Source organism: Psittacula echo, assembly GCF_963264785.1.
Source record: "Psittacula echo genome assembly, chromosome: 10".
Classification (NCBI taxonomy): domain Eukaryota; kingdom Metazoa; phylum Chordata; class Aves; order Psittaciformes; family Psittacidae; genus Psittacula; species Psittacula echo.
Genome location: NC_137741.1, coordinates 3,938,354 through 3,957,757, shown reverse-complemented (window position 1 = coordinate 3,957,757; position 19,404 = coordinate 3,938,354). Strand labels below are relative to the sequence as shown.

Genomic DNA, 19,404 nt, shown 5'->3' with positions numbered 1-19,404 from the left:
GGAATGGGTGTGTTTAAGAATAAATCTATATTTAAATAGGAGACTGTTACAGACAGCATGTTTGCGTGCATACGTCTCCAAGTGTGTGTCGGTGTGCATGTCTGTCTGCATGTATATGTGCGTGTTTGTGTCTGTATGTCCGCATGTGTCTGGGCCTGCATGTGTGGTTGTGTGTGTGTACATGTCTGTGTGTGCATTTCCCTGTGTCTGCAGCATCTGTGTGTGCATTTGTGTTGGTGTGTCTTTGTGGGGCAGCATGTTTGTCTCAGTATGTGTGTGCATGTGCCTGCACATCTGTATCTGTGTATTTCTGTCTCTATATCTGTCAGTGCGTGTGCATGTCTGTCTGAGCCCATGTGTCTGTGTGTGTGTCTGCATGTACCTGCAGTTGTGCAAGTGTCTGTATACGTGTCTGCAAGCATGTCTATGCATGCACCTGTGTGCTCATCTTAGTGTCTATCTCCCTCTACGTCTGTGTCCATGTGTCTGTGCATGTCTGTGTTCATGTCAGTGTGCTTGTCTGCCTGTGTGTCCATCTGTCTATTTGTGTCTGTCTGTATCAGTGTATGACTGTCTGTACATGCGTCTGTGCATTTGCATGTGTGTTTGTGCATGTCTGTGCATCTGTGTGTGTATGTCTCTGTGAGTCTCTCCATCTGTTTCCATCTGCTGTGTGTCTGTGTGCATGTCTGTGTGTATCTGTGGCACTGCATGTGTGCTCATGTCCGTGTGTCTGCATGTGCCTGTGCACGCATGCCTGTAGTTGTGCAAGTGCCTCTGTGTATATGTGTCTGTATGTCTGCACGTCTGTGTTTCTGCATGTATGTCTGTGTGTCTGCCTCTTCATGTGTCAGTTCATGTGTGTCTGTGTGTACAACTGTGGGATCTGGAGGACCCAGGAAAAAAGGTAAACACCATTGGTTGAGGTTAGAACAGTTTAATATTGACATATCACAATATAACAGCAGTACTAATTAACAGGGGAGTGGGAGAGAGGAACAACAAATAAACCCCCCCCCACATTTTGCCCATGTCTATATGAATAAATCACTATATAAAGATGATGTATATATGAAACAGATGTGTGTGGGTGAAGGAGGCTTTCTACATACACTTATGTATTATACCTTGTGTGCATGTGCACATACAGCGTTAGTTGTAGCTGTATCTATAGAGATATCCCTATAATCTATTTAGAGATCTACAAAAAGGTGTGTTTCAGTTTTTATATAATTTTATATGTATATAAATATACACACAGTATAGGTGTATATATACACATAGATGTATATAAATATATGCATATATGTAAATATATATAATTTTATATTCGTTCTCACACATAACACAGCTATCACTGTGTGTGCACTCAAGTGTAATGTAGTACATATCCATATGTATGTATATACATACACATATTCCCTGTGTAGCTACACACAACATACTTACTTATATGCAAAGATAAAGCTATGTGTGTGTATTCTATTTATAGCTAGCTAATGATACGTAGGTAAAAAGGGGAGACTATGTATTATATAGCATATGTATCAACTCTGTGTGTATGTTATGTGTGCATATATCATCTCATATGTGGGCATCCTAACACCCCCCCAATATCTGTATGGATAATTTTATACATATATATGTGTATATGCAACATGTGAGAGACTGTGTATAGACACACACACAAACATATCTATTGTATAGAATGTATGCACGTGCATATAGGTATACAGTATTGTTTTAGATGTGTATTTCTCTGTAATTTATCCCCATTCTACATGTGGCTATGGATATAAAGAGACATGTCTATAAGTGTGTGTAAATATACAGCTGTATAAATGGGGGGGTGGGGGGGGCTGTTCTCATACAGGTATAATGTATTTTTTTTATACTTATCTCTTAAATATGTGTATGTGTATGTATACATATACACACACAGAGAGAAATGCACACATTTATATAAAGCTAGACAGGGTGTGTGTATTCTGCTTAATGAGATGCAATTATGTGTATTTAAAGGGAGAACAATGTACTAGATTGTATAAAAAATGTCTACATTTATAGGTATTATAAAAAATGTCTACATTTATAGGTATTATAAAAAATGTCTACATTTATAGGTATTATACAAGGGGTCTTATATATACAGACAAATTCCCTTTATCTATATTTATCTATTTATAGAGGGATATCTTTATCTCTCTGTATAAATACTGTATATAAAGGGGAAGGTCTTGGGAGAGGAGAGACTGTATATATGTATCTATGTATTTTATGTATGTGTGTACATATATATATAGGTATATGATAGAGATGTGTATACATAATATATTGGGGCATACATATACGGATACTGCATCTGCGTATAATTCAAAAGCTGTATAAAAAAGGGCGGGTTGTGTTCATGTATAGATATGATGCATAATACTCGTATAGCCCTTTATAGACATTCCCCATTTATATACATATACATAAATATTTCTTGATAAAGACAAGTGCAAAAGAGAGAGCAAGTGCATTTGTATTCTGTTTAAAGATAACTACATGAATTTAAAGGGGGGACTATGTACTATATATGTGTGGGTATACAGGTATAAAAGATGTCTGTACATACACAGGTATAACATATTACATATGGGCCTTATAGAGACATACATATTCCTATATATAGGGATAAATCTCTGTATAAAGATTATGAATATATAAAGGGGGGACAGGGACTGTGTATATTAGACACACCTATATATTATAAAGTGCACATATGTATATTAGCTTGATTAAAAATTGTATAAATAAGGGAAGCATGTGCGATCAGATATAGGTATGATGTATTATATATGTATATCCCTCTCTATATGTACATTCCCATGGCTGTAGACACTTATATACAACATGACAGTGTTGTATGTCTATTCTAACAGTAGATAATTACATGTATTTAAAAGGGGGACACTGTAGTGTATGTATCAAATGCTTGTGTGTATGTATGTAGATATAATGTATTCTATATGCAGTTCCTTATAACTATATATAAAGAATGTGTGTGTGAGCAACTTGTGAAGATACCTACATTGTTTGTGTGTGTGTGTCCGTATACATACACGTTTGCTTAGAAAAAGGAGTATTTAATGACAGGTACATGGAGGTACTTGGAGGGGGGAGAGAGACTATGTACTTGTGCGTGTGAAGGCAAAGAAGGATCTGTGTGTATATACATACAGGTTTAATGTATGATATATGGAGCTCCATTATACATACATACATTTCTCCATATCTGTATGGGTATATACAAAGATTGTGTGTATATAAAAATGTGACTGTGTGTGTATATACATATAATATGTATCTATGTAAACATTTAAATAGTATCAGATATGTCTATGTTAATAGCCCTCTCCTACATTCTGATTGTACATGGATATAGAGAGGATGTGTTCACCTAGGCACAGGGATATATATTTCTTTTTAAAGCTGTATTAAATAAAGGCTTTTGGGGTATGTAATAATGTATAGATATATTTTCATATATATATACACACATTGAATTTATGTACATTCTTTGCACAGAAACACAAAAGAACATATGTGTATTTATGTAAGGGGGTGTGTGTGTATAGTTAGAGGATATATAATTATAGATGTGTATGTATGCACATTTCATATAAGATGTATACACAGCTGGAGGTATCTTGTATTATTTATATATGTATATACCCATTTTATATATACAGCTGTATGTATCTCCACAAAGCTGGGTGTATCTATATGTGTATGTATCTATATACATGTGTATCTAAAGCAAGCCCTGTAACTAAGGGGGAGGTGGTACATACATAGCTATGTTACATAGGTATGTATGAAGCAGAGAAGCTCTGGGAGAGGGCAATATGCACTCTACTTGCTGGCTGTGGCCCTCCCCACAGGCAGTACTCACTTCTCTCTCCTCTCTTCCCTGCAGACAGCGGTGTCCCCGAGGCAGCCATCTGCGTGGTCACCACGGCCGCCATTGACGTCCATCACCCCAACATCTCATCTGACCTTTTCACAGTGGAGGTGCCAATGCGCCTGGGCAGCACCGGGACGTCCGCCAGTGTCACATCGGGCAGTGCCTCACGCTCCACGGTCAGCTCAGGCACACAGGCCTGCAGCGAGAGCAGCCAGACACTGGGCTCCTCCCCGGACTGCAGCACGGCCTGCGAGGACACTGCTGAGGCTGGCACTGCCCCACAGGCTGACCTCGCGCCCACCCGGCAGCGGGTGGCCCACGCCATGGTGCAGGAGCTGCTCTCATCCCTGTCAGAAGAGGCCTGCCTGGCGCAGAAGGGGCTGGATCCTGTTAACCTGAAGCTGCCTAGCCCTGCAGGCTCAGCAGCGTCCAGCCCCAACCTGGGCCACCGCCTCAGTGTCTACAACTGCAGGAACCAGGAGAGCCTCAATGTGTTCCAGCTCAAGCCACTCATCGACTGCCCACAGTCTGCCCCACTGATAGATGACAAGTTTGGTGCGCTTGGGCCCCCAGAGCCACAGCTGGGCAGGGTTCCCAAGGCATAAGGACAGCCAGGGGGCAAGGGACAGCTGTGGGGACACACTCATTGTGCTGGGTCACATGGCTGCCATAGGCAGGCAGCAGTGCTGGAGGCAACCTGTGGCATCTCCTGCAGCTGGGAGACAAGCCAACCTCACCTCTACCTGACAGTGCCCTGATGGTGTGTGATGGACCTGCCGTGCCACCAGCTCTGTGCCAGCTGCAACCTATGGTGTCCTCTGGGGCACAACGGACCTTCCAGCAGTCTTGGGCCAACATGGACCCACAGTGCCTGGGGAGACAGACAATGAACCTGGCCCAGGGGCAGGACAGAGCTGCTGGACAGCATAGGCCCAGCCTGGCCCTCAGCCTGAGCACAGCTGGGATGGGGAATGGGGAACAAGAATAAACACTGAGGAACAGATGCTGCCTCCTGCCTCATATCCCTGTTTTGTTCGTTCCCTTTCCTTCCTTCTCTTACCTGCTTTCCCTGTCTTCCTTTCTTCCACTCCATGTGCCAACTCACTGTCCACCAAAAAAAAGATCCCACTGCCACAGTGACCCTGCCTCTTTCCAGTAAAAGCCTTTATTTGCCCTTATTCTCCACCCCAGCTCCAGTGCAGGGTCCATCCCAGTCACTCACTTCTTCTTCTTCAGGAGCTCCGTCATCTCTGGCACCGCCTGCAAACACCAGTGCTGGGGTAGGGTGTGCTCTCCCTCTGACCCCCCCCAAGTTCTCCCCCTGCAGCACCCTGCCCCCCATTAATACTTCCCAACCTCCCACCCCTCATGCCCAGCACAGCCCTCCAGGGGCTGTGGGTCACCCTAGCTTACAGCACTCCCCACTTCCCTCCTGCTGAATAAAGCTGCTTAATTATTTAAGAGCGCTGCATTTCCATTAGGTGGAAATAATGCATTCGTACAAAATTTATTAAGGAAATTGTCTACATGGTGTTTCTTCAGCATGCAACTTTGGCTCACAGGAAGGCCTGTGCTCGCGCTGAGCCAGCGGGCACCATTTCAGCAATGGCATTAAGCGCTGGCAGCATTTCTGGCCCATACCACTCACGGAGGCCGGGCACGCTCCTGCCAGGTGCAAGTGTGGCCGTGTGCACACACAAGCCATAGGCAGGTGCACATGGGCTGGCTCACAGCACAGCTCTCCCTGAGATTGCTGCAAGCTGCTCCTGAGCAGCAGCCCAGGCAAAAGTCACAACTGCTCCTGCCAACAGTACTGGAATGTTGTACTTCATGAAGCTTAAAAGTAGAGGTAAGCACCTACGTGCCATTAGTTCTCAGAATGGCTCATAGCCAGGAAACTAGAACAGAGCAGCCTGGCTGTGACACCCCCAACACACTTGATTGACAGCTTCTATGTGCAGGGATCCAACTTTCATCAAAATAATGAAGATAGAAAGCAAATTCTTTACCAAAACCAGCTAAGGCAGACATCACAATACAATCTGGTCAGTGGTATTTGAGCATTACTAGCCCAATGAACTAGTTATCCCCCACACCTCCATGTTTAGCCTCACCTGAAATAAGTCTGCCACCAGGCCAAAGTCTGCCACTTGGAATATTGGAGCTTCTGGATCCTTGTTAATAGCAACAATGGTCTGCAAGAAACAGTAAATCACCATGTGAATGAATATAAACAAAGAGATAGAGATTAATGGCTAGGGCTGGATCACATTGACAGACCTTACCCAGGAAGCCAAACTAAGTTTTTCCCAAGCCCCTAGAAGCAGAAGACAGGGCTAGCAACATTTTTAACAGTTTTTCCACCTCAAACCCCAAATTAACCCCCATAAAACTCCATCCCAGTGCACTGCATACATCAAGGCTAACCTTCCCTGTTGAGGAGTCTAGAAACAAAATAATACAAATGATTACCTGCCAGCTCTAAGCACCACCATCACAGAAATAACTCATTTAAAACAAGTACACTATAAACTGTGCCTGAAGGGACACATCATTTGGTTTGTCACACAGCAGAAAAAAGCAGATGGTGGAAACCCCAATGCATTGGTCCAGATAAATGCATCTTGGTTCAAACTCTGCCACCTAGGTAAATAATTCGGTAACATCTGATACAGCTTCTCACAAAACAGAACACACACAGGTGTCCCCATCAAAATCTATACCAGGATGGGGAGCACTCCATAAAGGATGGGTAGGAAAAAAGGACAGGAGCTTGTGAAACGAGCCTTGTACCGGTGTGGGGTCAAAGCACAGCACTCCACTACTGCCTTTTCACCCTGAACACTGCCAGCCTGAGTCTACTCTGAGCTGCTCCCAGCCTCCTCAGCCAGCTCGAGCCCTGCAGTTGTTTGAGTGACACACGGACCTCCCCTTCCCAGGCAGCCACAGCTCATGCATCTCCCTTACTCCCGCCCCTGAACATACTCATCCAACAGATACACTGGCTCAGTAGCACACACCTCATGGCAGTCACTCAAAGACAGAAGTTTGCAAACCCTGTGGGTTTAGGCCCACATAAACGTTTCTTTTATTCTCAGGCCATCTGTACCCTGTGACTCGCTATAAAGAAGGACCACAACATAAATGCAAGAAGGAAGCACCCGCAGCAGAGCCCTGCTGCTGCCCTCCTGCCAGCTCATAAGCGAAGACCTGCACATTCTGCAGTAATGCTTCCCCCAACATCTTTTTCCCAGAGTTCATTGGTTTTAGTTCAGTTCCCCCTCTCTGTGAACTCAAGCCTCCAGCGACAGTTCCACAGCACAAAGAAACAAAATCCAGGCAGTGATCCCCCAGGATATCTGCTCAATAAAGACCTGAACTATCCTTTGAGGCCCCACCATGCTCTGCAGAATCGGTCACAGGGTACACCACCTAATGCTGAGGGTGGGGGAGGCCACTTGGGGACTGCCAGCTCTGTCCTTGTCGCAAAAAAGACACCAATTGCTTGTAGAACTTTTTTCATCTTTAGTTTGGCAGCCCAGTTCTTCCTTAGTCTCCATTCGTTAGCTGAAATAACTTTACAGTAAGATCACAGAATGGTTTTGGATGGAAAGAACCTTAAGATCATCCAGTTCAAGCCTCTGCCACCTGGTTCTCCACCTCATCAATAGATCAGACCTTCCATGGCAAGAAGCAAAGACAACCTTTGTGAGTTACATCTGCTTTCTAGAAGAGCTTTCTAGAAGAACTGCCCCATAAGGGAATGGAAAACAAGGAAAGCAAGCAACGCCGATGCTCCAGGTCTCCTCTAAAGCTGCATTTTCTACCTTGCTGTAAAAGCATCTGACTCCTCTGGAAAACATACCCTGAAGTGTCCAAATTCACAATGCCAGACAATTCGCAGTGCTGAGGGAAGATGGGGACGCTTCAGAGATCTCCCATGGCTGTGTAATGCTTTATGTTTGTAAGAGCTGCACCTTTTCAGTAACTACACATCTATGCTTTGGCTAAAGGGACAGCAAACAACTGAATTTCTCAGTACATACCAGAAAACCTAAGAGATACAGGAGAAATGGAACTGTTACGTACAGATCTCATGGCCACATGTTTCATCTTTCCTCATTTCCTATGAAGGAACATCTCAATATCAAATATGGAATTGGAAAAGGTAAAAAAAGTAGAGGTTTTGCTGTTACACTACAGGACAATATTGCTGCCCAATAGTTTTTAATCAAAGGTAATTCTGGCACGTGAAGTCATCTATTCCCATAACAGCCGTAACTGCAATAAGGCAGGAGGTAAGTACAGAGAGGGTCAGATCAAGTTTTAAGCAGCTCTGAATACACATTTCTCAGTCAATGGCTGACACTAATCCCAGCTGCTCACCTTCTCCCCCACCCAAAAGCACAGCTGGAGAACAAGCATCTCAAAACAAAGATACTTTCAACACTACTGTGGCTCATCAGCCCTGGATTTTAGCAGACGGAGGCTCCAAAGGGGTGCTGTACCCAAAACCCAGCTCACATTATTTTCCCCTCCAAAATATGTAAGGGATATATGCAAAAAGCACTAAACTGTATGGCAGCACAGACCATCCCACCACACAGGCTGGCTTGTGAGAACAACCCCAGTCCCATCCAGCCATGTAAACTTGCTAGTTTGTCACTGGTTAAATCCAAGGATCTGCCTGGGCATTTCTGCAAGCCCTTTCCTCAGCTTTAGAAGCTATTCAAAGTCCTGGGCTTGGTTCCCACCAGAAAAAGCACAAGGTCATTCCCTGGAAATAGAAAAAATTATATATCCTCTTTCTAAAAGGATCTGTGGGAGGTGAGGACAACCCACAGGGGTTTATGTCTGGCCCTGGACAGTGTGATACAGCAGGTGATTCTGCTCCTCTTCCCAAACACAGCACTGTGGATCCAACAGGCATCTCCCACTCTGCATTATGTGCTTTGGCAACTAATGAGTTAAACCTTTTAAAGTTTTACTGCTGGTTTATAATAGGTTTCCATTTGAATGGCTAAATGCAGGAATGTCAGAGACATCTTTTACTTTATGGAATCCTAAGTTCATAATTCAGATTGTGCATTGTTATGCATGAATTACTGTGTCATCCTCTGAAACAAACACAACTGAAGCTATTGTATAGAATTCAGGCACACATGGGTTTGCTGGGTTTTAAATAAGCAAAGTCAATTAGCTGCTGATACTCACCGCTTTGGGCTGCGGAGCAATGCGTTTCCTGGGTTAGGTGTTTTGCCACAGGATCTGTTTTCGGCAAGGCTGAGAGGACTGACATGTTTTAAAGCAGACAAACTGGCTATTTTAACATTTAAAATCTGGGAAACTGGCTAATATACTGATGTGAAAGCAAGGAAGTCAGCTCATTTCCTTCCTCAGCAATCTCTTCCAGCCCACCCATCTTTACATACCTTGCTGTCTTTCATTCCAGCCAAGTGTTGGATCGCTCCAGATATTCCCACAGCAATATAAAGTTCCTAGACAAAAACAAAAGCGAGACATTTTTGGTACCCATGACAGTTTCATTCAGCTCTCTCTCTTACTCAGCACCAATTACATGCAGTAGTTTTTACATTACAGAAGGTGTCAGTATTACAGGCAGTTGATTGGTTCTCTTCCCCACTTGGGGATTCTCCATTTACAGTTGCATCCCAAAGGAGCAGCTGGCAAACACTGGTGAGAAAAGAAAAACAAGTAAAGGCTGCATCAAGCCTAAGACACTGCTCAGCTAGCAGACAGGGCACTCAGCGCTACTACCCATGACTCTGGAGATTCCCCACACAAGTATTAACCAAGGTACCATACGGATAATGCAGTTGCCTGAAGAGAAACCCTAGGCTTTTGTTTGCAGCCTTTCGAATCTTTTAAATAAAACAGAGTGCACAAAGCTGAAATTCAGGTATTCAAACTGGCAGGACAAAACACCTCAGATCCTGAAGCTGGCTAGTGCACTGATAGTGATGGAACTACAGAATTGTTTGGGATGGAAGGAACACTAAAGCTCATCCAGTTCCAACCCCCCCACAGGCAGGGACACCTTCTACTAGAGCAGCTTGCTCCAAGCCCCGTCCAACCTGGCCTTGAACACTGCCAGGGAACACTCAATGTTCCCATGACCTAAAGCTTTTCTTCCCCTAGTCACTATCAGCTCCTGTACAGGATGAGTAGAGAACTGCTCCCCAGGTAGGCACCAACACCTATACACTTCGGGGCACCCAATCTCTCACCACCAAAGAGACTTCAGTTCAAAATAAATAACCATTTACAGGAAAACAGACCTACATCAACAGTTTTAACTCACAGCACAAAAGTATCTTTCCCCTCAGACTGACAGTCATCTATCCAAACCCAAGCATGTTTTCAGCTTCATGACAGTCTGCAAGCCAAAGGAGCAGTCAAACCTCAGCTGTTTAACTACTTAATTTTACAGAAGAAAACCAAAGTACTATTCACCAGCTCACTCCATGAGAGGAAGCTGTAACACTCACAACTGGGGGGTGTGTGGTGGGGGGAATCATCTGTCAGAACTGATTCAAGGTGGTATTTCTACACACTTAGAAAAGGTGCAACCTCAAATACTGGAAGAATTTCTCTTTTCAGAATACCAAGGTCGGTCCATATTTAAGACCATACAAATCTAATCCAAGACATTATTTTTGGGGCCAGGCAGGGTAAGAGGGTCAAAAACTCTTCTCCCTGTGCAACTGAGGATGTACATTACAGTTAAGTGGCTTTTAACATGATGGAACAAAGCACAGCTGTGAAACAGGCACCTACAGAAGAGGCTGGCAAATGAGGGTGTTCAGCCACAGAGACCACGCAGATTGCTTTTCCCATACAGACCTGACAGCCATTATATTAGCTACAGAAAGAAAGAAGATTGCTTTCTGATGTTTCTACAGCTACAAATTTCACCCATCACATTGGTTTTTAAACAGGAATAGATAAATAAAAGCTATGAAGCTTTCCTACACTTTTCTACAAAAGCCATCTCTTGCAAAAAATTGAAAGAGAAGGAAAACAGCATGAACAAAGTATTTCCTATGAAGAAAGCTTGCTTTGAAACTGAAACACAGGATCTAGTCTATGTATTTCCACAAAAACACACAGCTGTTGGAGACACTCAGAAGCTTTTTAGCCTCAATAGCTTTTTACTGAGTAGATTACTATTGGAGGTCAATCCATTTTAGCCACAGCTGCAACGTAACATAATACCTCCATGTAAAAGCTCATGGTAAGAATGCAATATTTTAATTATACCAAATAAAAGAGCAGATGTTGCAGGAGAAATTATTCTAACCTCATATTGTCTTTAATACAAGCCCTTTTTAAAAACACATTACTGTAATCTCATTTTTTTTTCAGAGCAATTCATTAAGTGCCAGTCATCCAGACTACCAGATACTCTTATCAGGCTGTTTAACATTTGAAGTTCAGTCTTTGGAAAGAATCCAGCTCGCCAGGAGCCAGATGCCTATGTATATATTCTATTAAAATATCTCAGAAAGACAAGGATGTTTCATTAAAAGGACATTTGTAAATCACCCGGCTTGTCTAAAAAGCCTTTCTCATGCATCTAGACCATGCCCTTCTAGGTTACATACGTCAGGCTCTCTGGCTAAGATAACAGCACCATTCACGGCTGGCCTCCTCAGTAAGGTTTTCATACAAAACACACAGGACAGCATGTTTCTTATCAACAGTTCCATACTGCAAAATTAATCTGACTGCTTAAATCTGAGTTTAAATCTGTTCTACAATTTAGGAGGGACACAAAGGACTGACAAAGTCTGAACAATAAAGACTCAGGACAGCTCAGTGCTCTCCAAGGGGAGGATTCAGCTGGGCATCCAGAGAAGTCATAAAGGACTCAGAAATTCAGATCTCGAAGTTATTTTCAGGACAATACCCTCATTTTGATGATCACCCTGCAGTCATTAACTTCTAGCACACCTTTTGCTGGGTCCTCTAATTTCTAGTGTCAGAGTTTAAAGTCCCAAGTCAGGACTGTGAAGCTCATCTACGGAGCAGGCTCACACCAAGGCACCAAGCAGCATGAATGAGAGGCTGGATTGCACCTCTCAGGTGCCAACAAAGATGGCTTTACACCAACTCCAGATTCCTGCTTTTTGCATCCCTGGAAGCTGCTGTAATTACTGCTGTCAGGTGTCTGATCTGCAGCCTACAATTACAGTCACTTAGGTTAAAGTCCAGGACATGGAGGGGCATTTATCAACTCCCTGGTGTTTGTACGCAGGCAGGTTTCCACCAAAGGGCTGCTGCCTGCACTGTGCCACACAAGAATGGCGTAACAAAACAGCACAGACACTCTGTACAAAAGGTGCTCACTGCACTGTCTGATACAACTAAAGTCCCAAAAGCCATTAAAGTCGAGGAAAGTTTTGGTGGCATAAAGGCATGGCACCAGATTAGATAGTTGTCTTACCGTAACGCACAGTAACTTTATTTCACCCAGGGAATGATTACTGTACATACATTACAGCCATGCCACAAATCTCTGTTTTTTATGAAGTACACAGCAGACACCAGCACAGGGGAAGAGACAGCAGAGCAGAGCTCACAGTAACAAAGAGCACAATGAAGGAAACACACGCAGCATGGGAAGCCAAATGGATGGAAGAGCCTATGAAGCACAGGGCAGGGAGGCACGATCAGCAAGTACTTAAAGATGTGCTGTTGCCCAAAGGGTTTGGTGTGTCAGTCATGGGAACATGTCTTTGTGGAAGCATCAGCACTCAACATACCCACCAGGCTTCGCACAAGGCCTACAGCAGCAGTCAAAGCTGATTTTGCAGCATGCTGGCAGGAAGGCCAAGCATGTTTTGTCTGGCCACACAATACCCTAGAAGACTCTGAGACCTCAAAGTTTGTAAGCACAGCTATGCACCACAACAATCCTAAAGAGAAACAAAACTCCAAGTCCCAGATTTATTCTATTCAAAGGCAAGATTCCAAATCAGGAATGCAACTTCTCCTTTGCTGTTTAAAGTATTATCTATCCTTATGTTGTTTTTTCAACAAACACAACTGTAGTATGTCTTGTAGACAGTCACTGTATGCTAATCATTCAAGTGAAAAAATCCCTCTTAGCCATCCCCATTATTGCTATTTCCTCTTTGAATGTCCCCAATTTACACATTGGTATCTACACAGCAAGTCCATGAGACTTCACGTGCATGAGTTTGCACAGCTGGCTCCAGAACCCACACAGCCAGTTACACTCCGGATAGACGTCACAAGGGTGCTATACATGGATGATTATAACTACTAATATACCAAAGCAGTTATTTTCCAGGCCATCCTGACTCTCCAATTACTTATAGAATAATTTGTGCATTATATTAGCACCTCATTTTTACCTATAAGGATATTTTAAAATGCCTTAGGCTGCCTTGGGGCAGTTAGGGTACATCTGCTGAAAAGAATCACAAGCACAGTTTTCAGTTGAAACTTACAGTGACTTTGAATGCTGCTATAAGAGACTAGTGAGCATCCACAGGTGCAACCCAAGATGAGGTAGTTACTTTGCAAGCACATCATCAGCTACTATTGATTTTTATGCCAATGTTTGAATTATGCTGAAAACCTTCAGTGTACATCAATTTATCATCCTATCAGTGGCATGCTTTTAAACAGGCTGGTTTAATAAAGCCCTTTGCACACGTACTCTTCTTAAAGGCAGCTCAAATATTTTATTTTCTTTGCAAGAGTGAAAGGACAATGAAATCAGAAAGAAATCTTCGTACTCAAAATTGCTTCATTCAAGATATTCCTTCCAATTACAAGTTATTAACCCAATAAAATATTTTTTTGGCTTGACACTCATTCACATATACTATACCATATATCAAACAATTATCCAGCATGGACTGCTCTGATGCAGTTGAGTATGTTCCATTCAAGAAGCACATATTACTAAACCCTATCCCAACTACAGTTTCTTTTTCACTTTAAGAACCTTTGATCAGCCAAGCTATGTAATTACTCTTAAGCATGGTTAGGGTGTCTGCTGGAGTGCAGGGCCATACAGCAATCTTTTTCTCACTAGGGAAAAGCACATCAATTGCTTTCAGCTAAATGCACTCACATATGAATATTTTAGTACAATTTAATGTTTCTGCACCAACCCCAAAGGAGCAGAGCATCAATTTGTGAACATAGTTTTCTTCGAGTTAAAAGCTACACTGGATAATGCAGGATGAAAGGGGTTGTCAATCCTTCGCTTTTTAGCAAGTCAGAGAAAGGTAGTCTGTAAATTCAGTCCCAGCTGCATAGACAGCTCTCTGAAGTTTGCCACTATAAAGCTACTTTTCAACAATCGTGAATTATCAGAGGAGATATATTCCAAAATACATTTCCCAAGCAGTCAGTTTTCCCAATACTACTCCCACCTGCCAACTACCAAAACGCACACCTGCTGGTCTGTTAGCAAAACCTACCAACACAACATACAAATAATGCATTCCTACAAAGAAGCTAGCTAAAGGTAGGAGAAATACAGTTATCTACCAGCGTTCCAACAGAGAAACTTCAGCATCTCAGTATTCTCTTGTATGTGTAACGATTCAGAAATAATGAAGATCTTACCATTGATAAGTAGAACATATTATAAGTGAGTACAAGCAAGATGACAGGAGTGACACTTCTCATGAAACTAAGGGAATTAGTTAGGTCGTTCTGTTAGTAGTTTTAGGAAAGAGCCAAAGAACAAAATGGAACATAACCAGGTATATTTTATTCCAGCTGTTTCATTTCACTAAGCTTCCCCACCAAAGAATGAAGAGAAACAAAACTTGACAGATACTCAAATACAAGGAAGTCAACGATCCCCAAGAAAGCAATGGGAAATAACAGTGAAGAGCTAGTATCCACCTACTACTCAATGAAACCAGGAGTCACTCATGAATTTTAGAGAAAATAAAACCAGGCCAGGTGAAGTACTTGCTTGCTTTGCCACTGAACCCACAGAAATACGAAATACAGGAATAAGGTAAAGAATGTGACAGTTTTTCTCCCCTCCTGCTACTCCCAAAGCAAGACAATGACTATTAACTGCTACAAGGCCACTCACTGCAGTGAAAGGGCCTTCCTAGCAAAATACTGGGGCATATACAAGGTTAGAAAGCATCCCACCCTGTTGTAAAAAAAGTAGAGCAACAGGAATTCCACTGTTCTGTAGAGGAACATCCTGCACCTTTATGTCTGCCTCTGCCAGGAAATGCTTCCTTGCCATTCATCTTTCCTTTTCCTGCTCCTCATTTATTCCCACTCCTGCATTTTCTGCCTAATATAACATCTGATGTTGTTCCTATTCTTCCACGCCTCTGGTGACTTTCAATTGAACCAACATCTCACTTAAGCATTTCAACTGAAACTGCACCTTTTGAACATGCCTTTTTTCCTCTCATTATTATTGTCAGTTCCTGACTGTTGTAAATTTGTCTCCCTTTTCAAGCTCCTGCAATTCATTACATCCAGACAGACCATTTGGTATGAAATCTAAGCTTAAGCACTGAAGCTAAGCAGGTCGGCAAGTTTACTCCTGTCGATCAGAAGTACACTGAATTCCCACCTGCCTTCTCCACTCGAGGTTTCTCAACACATGCAATATCCAAATGCATCTGCCTCCTGTGCAATCATATCACATTTCTAACACAATCACCTAATCCAGTGTCAATTATTCCTACATCACGTATTCCTTAACTTCTGCCTGCCTGAGCATTCCATCTCAGTTTCTTGTTGCCTGGTAGGATTTTGTGCCTGATGCTGAAAGTATCAAGACAGCAGCAGCTGAACACCAAAAAACCAAAAACGGGACCAAGAATTCTGCCTGGCTGCGCTTTCCCCACTGTACATGCCTTGAAAAGGAAACCTTACAATGAAGTCTGAGAACTACATACAGTGCTTAATCTGAGAACTGAATTTCATTTTTGTGAAGCCTGCATATAAGCAACAGTGGGAAGCCCCCTCCAGCTTCTAATTTAAAAATATATGCTCCTAAAACAGTTGTCACTGATTAAAGACATTGAATACACTAAATTACTTTTTTAATTAGGAAGGTAACATTTTATATTTTAATATATCCACTTATGCTTAAAAGTTTCCTTCCTTCCATCTCCCCAAATAATACAAATCAGCCTTCTCTTTCATAAGGCAGAATGCTCAAACAGGAGCTGCAATCACCTGCAATCAACAGGTAAAAAAAAAAAAACCCTACTAACAGAAAGACAAATAATACACCAAACATTTTAACAGCTGGAATAAAATTATACAAAAAAAAAATTACCAAAGATCCAGTCCAACACTAACCCCTCACCCCTCTCCAAAAATGCATAAATTCCAACATGAACAAGAACTTGCAGTTTAGAGATCCAAGGCTATTCTGAAAGTGGGGGTGTACTGCACAGAACTAATTCTCAAAGGTGAAATTTGTACTCCTTAGCTGCATTATTTCATTACTTAAGCAAAATCAACTATAATTGTTTCTTGACTGGCAGTTTGTTCATGAATTAGTACATCAGTATTTCAGGAAAGCTGCTGTGGCTGTGAGGTTCTTGTGTTCTAGACTCTTTAACAGCTGAAGCCAGTCACAGAATTACTGGAGGACCAATGACTAAAATTAACTCTTCCTTCAAATCCACAATCAAAGGCACACAGGAAGAAATAAGCAGATCTTTCATATCATTACCTTCTTACCCAATGCTCAGCAAAGAAGCACTTCCCAGTAGTCACACACAAAACCCAAAAAGCAGCAGAAGTACCTCCCCTCTTCCAGAGCTTGTAACTAACTCCTACCCTTCTGCAGTCTCCAAAATGACCCAATTCGAGACCTTTAAAAACAATGCATTCCAATCCTCCACTGAGACTGGGCAACATACTGTTAACAGAAGAGGAAGCACATACTCTAGGATTCTTTCCCATCAGAAACCAACAGCTGCATAGGAGAGCAAGTATGGCTCAAACTCCAAGATCCTTCTCCTGCTTAAAACCCATGCAGTCAGGAGTGTGTGCACCATGTCCACTACAGCTCAAAACTAAACACCGAACTCAGGTCTGTGAGTGAAACTAACCAATGTACAAGGCTGCTTCAAATTTTCCAGGTAAAAAGTCATGAGCTCTCCCTGATCTAGACCAAGCGTACCTCATAGGAAAAGCAAGCAGTCATCTTCTAGAGGACTGTTAAAATAGCCAGTGCACTCTTGATCTGACCAAGAAAGTTCAGTTCTACTCCTTTATATGAAATTTATCTTCCACTACACAGAATAATTTTCTAGCTAAAGCACCAAAAAGATAGTTAGAATTAGGAAGGTGAAGTTATGAATCTGCAGATTTAAACAGCCTCCTATTTAAGATACCTATCCCAGCACACTGAATACCCAGCCAGCAACTCAACTTACACTATCAATACAATTAACAGAATATTTTCTATACTTCTAAGCCACTGTATGCTGTCCTTGTATATATTTTAAGATCCACAAGTAATACTTGAACAATTTGAAAGAGAGGGCTTACAATTTTCAGTACTTTGCACCACCCACTACTTAATATTTGTTAAGAAGGGAGATTAGAGAGAAATGCATCAACCTGCTGGCATAACAGCATAGCATCACACAACTGTGACAGTTCAGATCATTTAAGCATTCTTTAGTCAGTCCCAACTCATGGCTATTTTAACTATCCTCTAGAAGATGGCAGTGATGACACTGATGGGATCCTATGGTGTGGCTGCATGTTCTGATGACTTTCAAATGTTGCCATGAGTCATCTGTGGCAAGTCATAGCACTGTATCTTCGCCAAAAACTAGCCTTTTCTGTTTCAATATAACTGTTTATATGCCCTTGACTCTGGAGTGTTCATTCTGGAGCCTCAAGACACACAAACCAGAGATGAGCTGTCTTCAAATCAGCATTCTCCACTTCATTAACAGCTATTTGGGTAGTGAAAAACTAAGATGGTCAGTCTCATCTCATGCCCTTTCAAAATCTGAAACTAAATGACACTTAACTCACTCCCTGGTTTTCAAAGGTTTGGTTATGAACAACCAACTAAAGATTGCCTCATGCTGCTAGCTCTGCTGCCTTCAGAACCTGCAAATTCCATGTGTGCTACAGTTAACACCTACTGAGTTAGTGCAGATTAGCTTGCTGAGACCTACAGCTGCAGTATGCTGCACCTCAGGCCTACTGTGTGATCTAAAGAAAGTGCACTGTATTCAAATATAAATGTTCTCTTAGAAAAGAGAAAGTATTAGCTGGGGGCTACAGCTGTCTTGTACTACATCTATAAAACCTGTAACAATTGCATACTATTCTCTAAAGAAAGACATCACCAGAAAAAAGAGTTAGGGTTGCATTTATCATCTGTGAAGCTTCACAATTTCCTTCCACAGCTGAGGTTAAAATCATTGCTATCAAGATTTTGGAAGGACACAATATGCAACCAAATGGACCTTAAGTCTTATCAATAGTTCTGTTTCTCAGAAGCTGGTTTCTGTAGCAGTTGGTTATCATATAGATTTATAGATTAAACACTAGTTTGCCTAAAAATAGCTCCACTTAGCCCTACAAGGCTACCATCAAATGGCCTCTGATGAGGACCAAGCAGCAAACATCTCTATCCAGGTTTCAAGACAGAGAAACTCAGATATACAAAGTATCTTGTTCAAGACAACCCAGCAAGCAGAACTGACAAGAGACTCCAGAAATTGCAGGCTCCTGTCTTTGATATTTTCAAGCACTGCTTAACTCTATTAGATGTATTACTGAAAAAATAAGTCATGGTTTCAAGTTCCTGAATATGCAGCTCTTAATGGTACAATGGCAAAACATTTCAGATACTATCAAGACTTTGGATATGTACAGCTTTTCAGTATTATTTATATTACTGGGATTTTGTAAATGCATCAGTTGAAATATGACAAGTTTCTCTACTAAGTTCCAGCTCACTCTCCATTTCTGCTCTCATTAAACCATTAACAAGCAAGAAGTTGCTCCTTGGTGCCTTCTGTTGCCATACTTTCAAAGAGAACTGAAAGGCTAAATGTTTATTCGATTATGTAGCTCAAAGTGTACATCTGACAGATTGACATACCTGCCCACATTCTGAGCCACAATTCTACTCACATACATGATCACTGCACCTCAGTATGTGCTAGCACACATTCTACCCCACACCGAGATGCGCTATATTTGTTCCTTCCTACATACAAATGCTCAAGTGTGCTTTATCTGTGGACCCAGGTCACAAGAACCGTGAAGGCAGTCTCAGACTTGTACATGACAGAAAAGCCCACACTAGAGCCAAACAACGCAGGGATAGGAATTAGGCCCCTGTGATATCAGGATGCATAGCAGAAAAGATAAGCAGCAGGTTATTTCCCAACAGTAAGCTGCTTATGAGAATATGCTCTTCT

At 42.1% G+C, this 19,404-nt stretch overlaps 2 protein-coding genes across 5 annotated transcripts in view; one reads left to right on the top strand and one right to left on the bottom strand.

Moving 5' to 3' along the window:
• Positions 1–5,157, top strand: part of TMEM266 (transmembrane protein 266) — a gene marked incomplete at its 5' end in the record, with an annotated part of 61,981 nt that extends 56,824 nt beyond the window's left edge. The window contains one exon of the mRNA XM_080626316.1: positions 3,962–5,157. Within this exon, the coding sequence (XP_080482442.1) occupies positions 3,962–4,554 (593 nt within the window). The 3' untranslated portion in view covers positions 4,555–5,157. The remainder of the gene's footprint in view (positions 1–3,961) is intronic.
• The window catches only part of ETFA (electron transfer flavoprotein subunit alpha), a 29,877-nt gene continuing 14,525 nt past the window's right edge, over positions 4,053–19,404 (bottom strand). The window contains exons 10-13 of one of the 4 annotated variants that reach the window (XM_080626317.1): positions 9,382–9,447; positions 6,064–6,144; positions 5,172–5,209; positions 4,053–4,145 (exon numbers count right to left, since the gene is read on the bottom strand). In XM_080626317.1, the coding sequence (XP_080482443.1) occupies positions 4,127–4,145; positions 5,172–5,209; positions 6,064–6,144; positions 9,382–9,447 (204 nt within the window). In that variant the 3' untranslated portion in view covers positions 4,053–4,126. Of the gene's footprint in view, positions 4,146–5,158; positions 5,210–6,063; positions 6,145–7,995; positions 8,076–9,163; positions 9,242–9,381; positions 9,448–19,404 lie in introns of those variants that run through there. The other 3 variants (XR_013957745.1, XR_013957746.1, XM_080626318.1) reach the window with 3 other exon arrangements.